This window comes from Silurus aristotelis, assembly GCF_946808225.1.
Source record: "Silurus aristotelis genome assembly, chromosome: 6".
Lineage (NCBI taxonomy): Eukaryota > Metazoa > Chordata > Actinopteri > Siluriformes > Siluridae > Silurus > Silurus aristotelis.
This window is the reverse complement of record NC_139579.1, coordinates 12,392,610-12,405,155: the sequence shown is the minus strand read 5'-3', so window position 1 is coordinate 12,405,155 and position 12,546 is coordinate 12,392,610. Positions and strand designations below refer to the sequence as shown.

The 12,546-nt window shown below is 38.4% G+C and overlaps 1 protein-coding gene across 4 annotated transcripts in view; it reads left to right on the top strand.

Annotated features, from left to right (window-relative positions):
• The window catches only part of col16a1 (collagen, type XVI, alpha 1), a 102,421-nt gene that overhangs the window by 14,400 nt on the left and 75,475 nt on the right, over positions 1 to 12,546 (top strand). For all 4 annotated transcript variants that reach the window (XM_083543199.1, XM_083543197.1, XM_083543198.1 and 1 more), the window contains exons 3-4: positions 5,102 to 5,170; positions 7,887 to 8,004. In XM_083543199.1, the coding sequence (XP_083399325.1) occupies positions 5,102 to 5,170; positions 7,887 to 8,004 (187 nt within the window). The remainder of the gene's footprint in view (positions 1 to 5,101; positions 5,171 to 7,886; positions 8,005 to 12,546) is intronic.

The window sequence follows — 12,546 nt, the reverse complement described above, 5'->3', positions numbered from 1 at the left end:
TTCTGAAGCTTCTGACCCCCCCCCCCCCCCCGCTGCGCTGAGCAGCCATCGTCCTTCTCTATAATGAGTCTTTTCAGACAATTCTGGAAGTAAACAGCATGTACTCAGGGAAATAAAAAAGCAACGATACTCAATTCTCATCCCTAGCGGGCGCAGGGTATCGACCGAGTTTAAGCAAAATTCAGACAGAACTTAATTAAGGCTATATTTTTTGAACACTTTGTCCAGGAAAAAACAATCACACGAGGTTGCAATCCCCTTAATACGTTGTAAAATGTTATGCAATACTGTAAATAAATTCAAATACTAATCCAAAATGTATGTGCTTATCACAGTATACTGTATCTTTTAAGGCTACTGGGAATTTTTTTTTTTTTTATAATATCAAACAATAAACCTGGTGTTGCTGTTGTGAACAAAAGTTTGTGGACGCCTTACCATATATACCATATGTGCATGTCCCATTCCACTTTTATTCCCAATTTGCTGTTATAATTATGTTCACTATTCTGGGAAGATGTTCCAATAGATTTTGGAGTGTTCTTGTATAGATACTGGTGCTCTATTGCAGGCCATGCAAGATTTTCTAAACCCATGTAAAGCATATCTCCATGGAGCTGTGTTTGTTCATAGGAGCATTGTCATGTTGGAACAGGTTTTAGTCTCCTAGTTGAAATGATGGGAAAATTTCATTTTATGCAACCATGTGCCCCATGTTCCTGGTAACTCTTTATGGACGGACGGACGGACGGACGGACGGACGGACGGACGGACGGACGGACGGACGGACAGACAGACAGACAGACAGACAGACAGACAGACAGACAGACAGACAGACAGACAGACAGATAGATAGATAGATAGATAGATAGATCTCCCTAATTTTTTCCTATACAATATTACACAATATTATATTCCCTATACAATTGTGGGAACAGTCTGTAGAAGAACCACATATAGCTGGAAAAGTCAGGTGTCCCAATACTTCTGCCCATAAAGAGTGTGTGTTTTAGCATTTAAGTCTGTTTTTTTTTTTTTTAACACCAATACGCTACATGGACACGTTCACCTTAAAAGGCACTGAACAGAAGTCCTTAACTTTAGAAAGAGAGAGAGGATGAGAGAAATTTATGAGACTGTCCACTGACCTCCCGAGACCACTGCAACATATCATCAAGCCTTCAGCCGTAAACCGATCAATAGAACGAAGGAGTAGCAAAGTGACTTGGTGGTCGTTTACACAATGGGTCCACTCAGGACCTGATATTATTTCGGCGGTGAATCATTTTCAGCACAGCAGTCGCACTGACACTTGCTATTCGGGCCAAGCGTGAGGACGCCGCTGATACACGGGTTTTTAAACACAACGGTGTCTTAACTGACTTAAGAATAGCCCACAATTTAATATACGTTGAACAAACATGGCCGCTGAACCACGGGTTTTTAAACACAACGGTGTCTTAACTGACTTAAGAATAGCCCACAATTTAATATACGTTGAACAAACATGGTGGCCTGGAAGATTATAACAGAAGGTTGCGAGTTTTAATCTCAGCGCCACCAAGCTGCCGCTATTGGGCCCTAAACGATCATTGTGAGTCGTTCTGCTGTAAATGCACATTTAAAAGGAGTTCTGTTACTATGCTAATGTTTATTGGTGCATATTTTTCCATGTATGGTAATTGCGTGTGTTGCTAATAGCTATAATAGCATATAGCTATAGTACTGAGCCAACTGACTTGTTGTTAAGGGCCCAAACAGGATGTGTATGAATTCATACCATACAATAATTACATTATATTAATATTTTTAGCACTGTAATACTAGACTTTTACTAGCTAAAAGATTTTCAAATAGATCGATCAATTTTTTGGTAATTTCCAACTTTTGGAGAGCGTTATCATGCTAGAACTTGGTTGAGACTTAGTACACAGACAATCATGTGCCTCTTACAGTAATGTGTGGCAAAAGGCATATATATGGGTGTCAAGGCCAGGGTTCATATATTCAATATGCACATCTGCCACGTATGTATGGCTAGATACAACCCTGTTTCTGAAAAAGTTGGTACACTATGTCAAATGTAAATTTAAAACAGAATGCTCATAAATCTCATAAATCCATATTTTATTCACAATAAAACAAAACAAACAAACAATAAACCATAGCAAATGTTTAAACTGAGAATGTACACCATTTTGAATTTGATGGCTGCAAAAAAATTTAAGACAGGACCATGTTTACCACTGTGTAGCATCACGTCTTCTGTCCGTAAACATATGATTTTAAGCTGCTCAACAGTTCCGGGTGTCCTTTGTTGTGTTTTTTGTTTCTTGATGTGCCAAATGTTTTCAAATGGTAAAACAGCAGGCAGGCCAGTTCAGCCCCTGTTTTCTTCTACTACAAAGTCATGCTATTGTAATAGATGCAGTATGCAGTTGTCTTGCTCTGAAAAAAAGACATTTTGTGGATCAGTTCATCAAATTTAAATTTCAAATGGTAAATTTATGGTTTAAACATTGGATATTTTTTAGATGTTCTATTGTGCATAAAATACAGGTTAATAAGATTTGCAAATCATTGCATTCTGTTTTTATTTACATTTTAGACAGTGTCCCAATTTCTTTTTTTAATCTTTGGTTAAATATTAGAATTATTACTAGTTAAATGACAATAATCAAATATACGTATATTGTATATTAATTCCATATTCATATCTCCAGTATGTCTCTCCACATTTCTGTTTGATAAACACAAATCACCCTTTTTTCAGGGCTGTTTTTGTTTCTTCTGAAACTGGAATCATACCTCGTTTTGTGATGGAAGATAGAAGCTATGAGTTCATCCATTTCTTTAAAGCTTAGAGGTATAACCCATCAGCTGGCTTCAGACCGTCTTTACACTCGTTCAGTCTGAGAGTCGTTGGTGATATCTGCACTTCAGAGAGCAGTGGAGGGATATTTTCGCTGAAATTTTCTGTAACATCAGGGCTAGATGGATACCTGCTGACTTTGATAATCACGCAAAGGAATAGAGTCTTCCTAGCATGTCAAACAGGTCGCTGTCATATCTCTGGAATATTTGTTTTGTATGGACCAAAATGTTCTACATGTTGTAGGTACCTCAGTGATGTGAAGAGTAAAATTCATCTAAACGCAGCCAAGTGCATCCTTTTCCTAACTGAATTTTAGGCTGCATCACAGCTTGAACACATTTGGAGGAATAGTGTTATCTGCTCTCTTCCACATAAACAGATCAGGCATAGCATTATGACATCATAACATTAAGCCCAGTGATTAAATAACACTGATTATCTCTTCATCATGGCACTTATGGGTGGGATTTATTAGGCAGCAGTTGAACATTTTGTCTTTAAAATGGGTGAGTGTAAGGATTTGACAGATTGTGATGTCTAGACGACTGGGTCTGGACGATGTCTAGACGACATTGATCCAACAGACGAGCTCCTGTAGCTCAAATTGCTGAAGAAGTTCATGCTGTTGATGTTCGACGAGTCACGACTGTTTTGGCAGCGAAAGGGGGACCAACAGGCGGTCATAATATTATGCCTGCTCGGTGGCCAAAAAGTTACATCGCTGTGATTGACACAGAACAGAAGAAATATCATACATCCCAGAGCATGGCTGTAGCATCAGTCCCGCTAACTCCATATCTGTGCTTCACCGGTGCCCCCGAATACACCTCTGAAAACTCTCAGAACTCAAATTAATCATATCTGAGTTGGTAGGAAACACATTATCTATTGCATTTAGATAATGGATTCATATTCAATTACATTCCTAATAAATTAGAATCTCTATTGCTTGCTGTTAACCTCTATCTTGATTAAAATTCCTAGACTACCTGACAAAAATATGGTTTGATTCACATTGTTAGCTGTACTGTGCTGGTGTCTTTCTATTTAGCGCCGTTAGCAAGGTTTCTTATTGCCACTGTTGCCTCTGGTTTGTTCAGATTTCGGGAATGATTAATGAGTACTGATGAATATTTGATAAATATTCAAATATGTCAAATAAATATGTTGCTTGTTTCCTTCATAGGTCAAATGTTTTAGCTTAATTTTATTTATAGTTTCTTCTGCAGCTGATCATCCTTCAGTCCTTTTTTGGTAATCTCATTATTAAGGAATTCATCTTCTTGAAAGCAAAAAGAGGTGAGAGGTAACTTTATAGAGTAGTGTCCTGGTTGACTTTAAAATAAAAAAGCGGAAAATTTGACAATGATGCAAAATGATCTCTTTGTCTGTCAGTTTTTCTGAGCAAGATATTTTCCTCCCAAACCCTCAGGTTGCTGTGTTAGCAGAAGAAGGATTTCAGATGTCTCAGGTTTGAGAAAGAGATTTATAGATCTTGACAAGGAGAACCAGGTTGGAGCTCCAGCTCTCTCATTATTCCTCCTCTCACCTCCCTTAAAAAAACCTCACCGAGTTGCTGGCTCTCTTGGTTACAGCTCTGGCGTTTGACACGCTTCTCATCTATAAACGTCTAATTGACAGCGGCACTCAGAGCCACACTGAACTAGCATGGAAGCACGTAGCGAGATGAACAATTTTTTGAGCCTATCATGGTATGTGTTGACCTAACTGTAATCCCTAGGTGGCGTTGTAATGTAAATCTACCCTGGTTTAAAGTCTTTAGATGTATATTTCCGGGTTTTCGTCGTGCGGTTCTACCTCCGAATCCCTTTGCGCCTTTTCTAGCTGTATGACAGACAGCACTTTGGCCCACAACGGTGTGTGTCAGCACGAGTAGATCAATCATGTACCGTCCACCCATCAATGGAGTGTCAAGCCAGCTGTCAGAGGCCTTGTCTTCGGATTATGGAGTGATTCTTTCAGACAGCAAGAATTTATTTTCAGCTTCGTATCTGAGACGTTATCTGTCTTCCCGGCACAAACTTTGATCGCTGCAACACATTTTTGCCCTTTGCTCAGGTCTAACATTTGACGGAGGTGTCCTTAGCTAGAGACTTCCACAGGAAAACTTTTATCATAGAAAGTTCAGGACATTGCACGGGTGTCTGTCTGTCTGTTCTTTTTTTTTTTGGTCTGTCTCATTTTATGTATGTTTTCTTTCAATAGGTGTGCAGTGTCCATCTATGCAGGTTGAAGACTGGAGGTTTTCTCAGACAGCCAGACACAACATCACAGGTACTGTACGGTGGGCCAGGTTATGGGGTTTCATTTAAGGCAGGGTTACGATGCTGATTTTTGCTGACAAATTATGGACAAAAGTTTGGCCATTATAATATACGTGTCTTTTTAAACATCCCATTTCGCATTTAGTCCACGGTTGCTGTTATATTATACTGAGATCCCAGTTCCACCAGATTTTCAAGTGGAGATCTGTGATGTTTTTTACGGTAAGGAGTCCAGGGGTGCGGTCAGCATTCACATTCATCCCAATTGGGTTCAATAGGGTTGAGTTCAGAGCTCTATAGCGGGAGATCTTCCACTCCAACCCAAGTAAACCATAATTTCATGGAGCTGGAGCTTCTGGGTCTATGAATTTAAAGGAATAATTTTATGTTCCAACATCCAAAGTCGTTCTATACAACTGGGTGCCTCCATAGTTTGTTGTAACAGTTTGGGGAAGAACCACATACGTTTGAAAAAGTCAAATTTCCCAATAGTTATGTCTAAAAAGTGTTCTAGTACAGTATATGACTTAGCATGAATGGTTTCTTAGCATAGATTTTGGTTTATTATACATAATATCCTGCATAATTAAAAATCTCCCATCGACACTTTATAATATTAGCATAATATTCTGTTAGTCTTTTTAGGCTGCTAACTGCATTTGATGAGCATAATGTAGCTTAGCCCTTTACACATGATGGCTTGGTGTAAATGATGTTGTAACTCACAAATCTGCAGTTTTCAGCTAATTAGCAATGGCTTTGGTGTTAATGAATACTAATGAAATGCGATTCTGGCTTTTTAAACTCCAGACAAGGCATACATATATTGTATTTCTCTCTAATTGAAGTTGGAAACATAAATTTTAGCCTGCAGGGCCTCTCTGTGATGATAAAATTACTGAAATATATTAGCAGCAAAATAGTCGAGGGTAAAGACTGGAGTGAAGCAACCTTTTACAATCAGGTCAAACGGGATATTTTGGAAATGTACAAATTGTGAGATTATTTATTAGCTCCTCAATTTTGTTTTCGTTGCCTGTATTTTTCTGTTGCATTTTGACATAAAAAAAAAAGGCTATTGAAATGCTCAGAGCTAGGAAAGCTAGCTTAGTCAACAGTGAATATATTTCACAATGGCCTACTACTTTTTTATACAGTTTACAACCAGCAGAATACAATCCAGACACAGCTTTTAAGGAATCTGAAGTATGCTTATACACATAGTTTATTTATTTATTATTATTATTATTATTATTATTATTATTATTATTATTATTAATATTACATTTTTGTTCACCCAATATGCAATTTATAATTTACGTATTAGCCTCGAGTAATCGTACAAATCTTTAGTGAGTTTTTTGTTGCCTTTATATTATTGCTTGCAGTATTAAGTTGGTAATGTATTCAATTACTATTTAACTACATTACTATGATGTTTTTAAGGGGGGCTTATAACTGGCTTAAACTATAGGTGATATAAAGCTTGCTGTACAAACAATGGGCAAATTTGTTCAAATATAATGCCCATCAATCTTTCTTTCGGCTTCTCCGTTAGGGGTCGCCACAGCGGACGAAGCTCATCGTCTTCAGACAGAATTACATGGTGTTAATGTATGAATTGGTTACCATGTTGGTTCCATTCACTTGGACTAAGACTTTAACCTTTTCTGCTCCAAAAAACTAAAATCATTAAGCTTTCACCTCCATGTTTGAGTGTGGGGGGTGAGGCAGTCTGCTAACATCTTCTCTCCTTGTCTCAGTCTGACTCAAATCAAGAGTTGTCAATCTGTCAACAGTTTTTGACAGATTTGACAGTTTTATTTATACATGCTTTAACGCAAAACCTTTATTAACGACGTTCTTTTTTTACTTTGATAAAGAAATACAATAAACTCCACCAGAAAATTATTCTTAATCACTAAACAACGTCCGTGTGGAAACATAGCTCAAAAGTTGCGTTTGGCCTCCTGATGATTTACATCATTTAATCACCGTAATTACTTTAAAACATTTACAAGAATATTTTGTATTCATGCTCAATGTTGAGTTCGGTTTTATGAATAATAAACATACATTTGCATAAAGCATCAATATTCGTTCATGTCCATGTTGATTAGAGAATTAAAAACGTCAAAAATATTAATTTAAGGTACATTTAGAACAGATACAAATGTGCGATTAAGTTGGGATAAATCACGATGAAATGTTTTGATCGATTGACAGCCCTAATATATATAATTTATTTAATATGTATTTATTTTGGTAATATTTGAAAGAATATTAGAATAAACAAAATGTTATTAGAAAATAGTAGGGAAAAGTAAAATATAAGTTCGAATGATGTAGCTGACTGTAGACAGTGTTTCCTATCACTATTGTGATAGGGTTTATAATGAATTAGAAAGAAAGAAAAGAAAGAAAGAAAGTTTTGGCACTCTTAGTACTTCATCAAGCACTTTGACTGTCTGAGAACCTACAAACGTCATGTGATGCATTTGAAAATGTACATTTTGTTCTCTTGTGGAGAATTTCTGAAGAGAGAGAGAGTCATTAACTCACGAAGAGATCAGGGCAAGATCACCTAAAGACAAAATCCCTACATTAAAGGCTTTTCTGCTCCACTTGAACTCCGTCAGTGACACACTGCATGGTGGCTGTCGTGCGGCAGCCTGCTGATTGATTAGCCTGCTGGATGTTTAATGAATTGATCAATTGATTCGCAGGTTTCAATCTGGTGCGGCGCTTTTCCCTGATGAAGAACAGTGATGTGAAGAAGATACGTAACCCGCGGGGGCCTGTCGTCCTACGCCTGGGAAAAGTTCGCCTCATCCAGCCCACTGAGTAAGCCTTTAATCTCTCTCTCTGTCTCTTTGTCTTTCTATCTCTCTCTCTTTCTCTCCATAAAACATTATGCGATTCCTTGGCTAGTTTCTAGGAGTTAGCATTCACTAGCCAATAAAAGCAACTGCTGTAACATCAGTCGATGCATTTCCAAAAGGGCAGCGTTTGCGTTTGTCTGTTTTTGTCATTCGCTTTTTTTTTCTTCTCTCTTTCACTCATCAATTGCGAGCACAGCTGTACATGTACATAACTTCCACAGTAATAAAACACGCCAGCACAAGCCTGTCTGAGTTTTAAACCTGGCCATGACAGCTAGATGTTGATTAAGAACTTTGGCCCTAAAGCATGGAAAAAATATTCAAGCACTGGGACAACCATCTGGAGATTGACTCAGCTGCACTCCTTCCAATATTGTACTTCTGAAAATCAGACTGGCATGCTTACTTAGCTCTCTCCACAGCCCAGGGTGGTAAAATGTTTTATTAACAATAATATTAAAGAGCCATCATTTTTTCTTTTTTGGTGTGACCATAAACCACGGTACAATTCAATACATTTTATGGGCTGCAGCTTTTTTGGACCATGCGTGCACTTGAATTGGCATAAAGAAAGACCTAAAAACCATTTAGTTTATGTTTGATGACTGAGAGGACACTTTGGGGATGTAACTATACGAGAATATGTTACTTTGAATAAAGATAAAACATTGTGTATTTGTTTGTGATTAGAGGTTCAAAGCTTGAATGTCCTGATTTATTAAAATAAATTTACACTACTGCTTGTAGAATGTATAGTATTATCTTTACTAGCTGAAAGGTCCGGGGCCACCATGGGATGGTTAAAAAATGTAAAAAGAAAGTCTTCCATGCACACTTCGAGACTAACTGTGCTAACCGCAACGAGTTGATCGAGGTGTTTTGAGTGGTTCTCTGAACTGTTACCAAAGATTTGGGGGCACACAATTGTCTTCAGTTTGCTGTAGCATGTGTTGGAGGGGAAGATCTCCTACTCTAGAGCTTTAACCTCAACCCAATTGGGATGAATTTGGGAAGCTGATTTACTGATTTCACTAACGCAACTTGTGGGGGAATGAGCGCAAATCTCCAAAACTCTAAAATCTAGAACATCTTCCCAGAAAAGTGGAGGTTATTTTAACCATCCTGAATGTAGAATGGGATTAAAAAGGACATTTTATGGTCAGGTGTCCACAAACCTTTGCCAATATAGTGCGTAATTATAACACAGAAAAAAGTCATTGCTGCAGATCCAGACAACAGCGTTAAATCTCCCATAATGCGCATAATCGTTTTTGTTTTAAACGTAATTTTGAGACAAAACAATAAAAGGAGATTAAAACGTTGGCCACGGATGAAACGCTGTCATGCTCTTTTAGACGCATCATCACCTTCAATCTGTCATGTATATCTCATGCTGTTAGAATTCCAGGAAAGCGCTATCGCTGGAAGGTGAAGATGTTTTGAGGACACAGAGTTTCAGCTAGAAACCTCCCTCCTGCCTTATTTTTTCCCGTTTTGGTCAGTGGATATCAGAGCGTGCGATCTGACAGTTTATTGGGGTATGATGACGACTAGCCCTTGGCTGACTTTTGTGAGAAAGCTTTCAGGCAGTCATAAATAAATATGGAGATGAGAGAGAAAGAGAGTGTGAAAGTGAATGTTTATTACTTCGGCTATGGTATTGAGTCAGATGTCGAATTCTGAGGCGATCTGCTGAAGTTCTCATGAAAAAGCATACCGACAATCGCAGTCAAGTACCGTTTTTATTTAATGAGTTCGAACGAATCTGGCAATTTCGAGATGCACCAAATAGGCCATGCGAAGTGCAACACAGCAGGCCTTGGGATACGTATCTAAAATTTGGCTTGGTAAACGCAACTACAGTGGTCCCCGGAAGTCACAGAGGCTACGTTCTGAGACCCCCCGCGAGTTCTGAGAATCCGCAAATTTTGGATGCACCCCTGCAGTCCATATGGTACCTTTGTAAATAACTTTATTTCGGCTTCCCCCGTTAGGGGCCGCTACAGCGGATCCTCCGCACGTTTGATTTGATGTTTTTACGCTGGATGCCCTTCCTAACGCAACCCTCCCCATTTATCCGAGCTTGGGACCGGCACTGAAAGTGGCTGGGGTTGGTTCCCTGACCGCATCCTAACCACTAGACCACTAGGGAACCTTTGTAAATAATGTTAGTTGTGTTTCAAATGAAAACCTGTGAATTTTTCCGAGCTGCGAAGATCTTTAGTGGCCTGACTTTACTAACTCCCTCGTAGCTGTAGCTGAAATCTCAAATCACCTCCAGAATCTGATGGAACATCGTCCCAGATGAGTAAAAGTCACTATAAGAGCAAATAATCGGGACTAAATGTGGACAAAAAGGATCACATATGAATCTTATGGTCCACTTTAGGAGTCCACTATAATTCTAGTAGTATTCAAAAACACAAAACAAAGAAATAAAACACAAAGCATCGAGGAAACCTTAGCATGATGATGAGGAGCATGAACAATTCCAAAAAACGTGGAAAAGACAAGTGCTGGGAAAGGTGAAATTTATATAAGACATTGTGATCCAATTGTTAATGATCATTGACATATTAGGTCACGTGATCTTGCAGTGTTTACAGTGGTCACCACCAATCTGTACTGCTGGGCCCTTGTGCAAGGCCCTTTACCCTCAACTGCTCATTTGTGAGTGGCTCTGGATAAGAATGTCTGCTATAAATGTAAATGTTAATGAGATGTCCTCATATGGTCACTGCCGAAATCAAGTTTTTTTCCATGGTTTTATAAAGATAAATGCACACTAATGGTATAGCACATCATTACATATGGTACAGTGGTTCAGCAGGACAAGTTGTACGAAAAATCCACACATTCTCGGCTATGTTCAGGCACTCAACATCATTAAAAATAATCATCAGGATTTAGTGGCTTGAGGGGGCTTTCTGGTTTCGGTGGACAGGATTACCGATTCAGGAAACAACCATTGGCTTGTATTGTGTCCTAATTAATTTTTTTTTGTTATAAAGGTAACAAGGAACAACATATCGTTGACAATTATAACATATGTAACATCAGCCAGGTCCACTATTAAATAACAACCTGTTGCCTAATGGTCCGAAGTGGTGGAAGAAGCATTGAGACTTAATTGTGCGACTTGTAAATATACGGAGGACCAGAATATAAAAGTTGAAGTAATGACATGTTTTTATGTAAATATACTTATATAACGGAGACATTTCCGCCTGGAAACATCATTCCGTCTGTGTAATGTCCTCGCGTCTGTGTACGCTTTTTGGCTACCTGGGGTAAAATATGACAAACGTTGTATGGTGGGAGAGTTTCAAAGATGGCTGTTGACCTACGTATGTCTACTGACTAGCTAATAATAATCCTACATGAAATAATTTATTGTGAATTGGAGCTAAAAACTGAATACAATGGAGGGAAAAAGAGCTAAACGGAATACCAGTACTTTGTCTAGACTTACTCTTTGGCTAGCCCTATGCTAATGAATGCTTCCTTTAAGCTATATTTAGCAAAATTAGCCTCCCAAGTGGGTCTCCTTTCCTTAGCCATGACCTAAGCCATATTCTTTATTGTTCTTCTCTCAGTTTGCAAAAAAATTTGTCAATGTTCGGCATACGTTTGTTCCAATATGTATGACTAATGCTAAGCAGTTTGCTGATTCATTAACCACAAATAAAATATCCTGAAGATAATATTATATATTGCAATATTTTTTACTTATTCCATGATGGTTAGTCATTGGTGCGATCGATCAGAGCGTGGTATTTATTCAGTATTACATATGAACTCATAGAGTTTGAAGCAGAGCTTTGAAGAACCAATTATACTACAATTTTCTACAGCCCACTCACCAGTTAACCCTCAGCGCCCACCTTTTTTGTCTGTTGACGACCTGCATGAGCGACCGTTCAAATTCCAGGACAATGAGCCCCCCCCCCCTCCCCGGAAGAGACCGATTGAGTGAAAGTCTTGTGATTGGTCTTCTATCGTTCTTGTAAGTTAGTTTGGATAAAACGAGTATACAAGTAGAGCACTAGCCACATCATTAATCAACGCTGTCTCAATGTCTTGAAGTGCCTTACGTAAGTATTTACCCCCTTGAACTTTTCACCAGTTAGAGCTGCACCAATCTCAACTTTTTTTAGCCATTTGTTATTGTGACTCAAAGGTTAATTGTTGTTCACCCTCCTGGGTCAAACTATAGCTGCAGATTTGCAACCTAACTAACAAACTAGCATGCTATACCCACTTGAATTATGTTAGCTGGCATGGTCAGCCTAGTCAGTTATAAATGGGTCATTACATTGGAGTTTTTAGACTGGATAGATGCTGTGTATAGGACAATAGATGTATACTGATACAAACTACTGTACAGTGACAGCAAATTCTAATCCCATTTTAGAAATGTAATTCACAACAAGATTACAGGTACTTTACTTTAAGATTACAGGTAACAATACAGGTACTTACGATGGAGATGCGTTCCCCATCA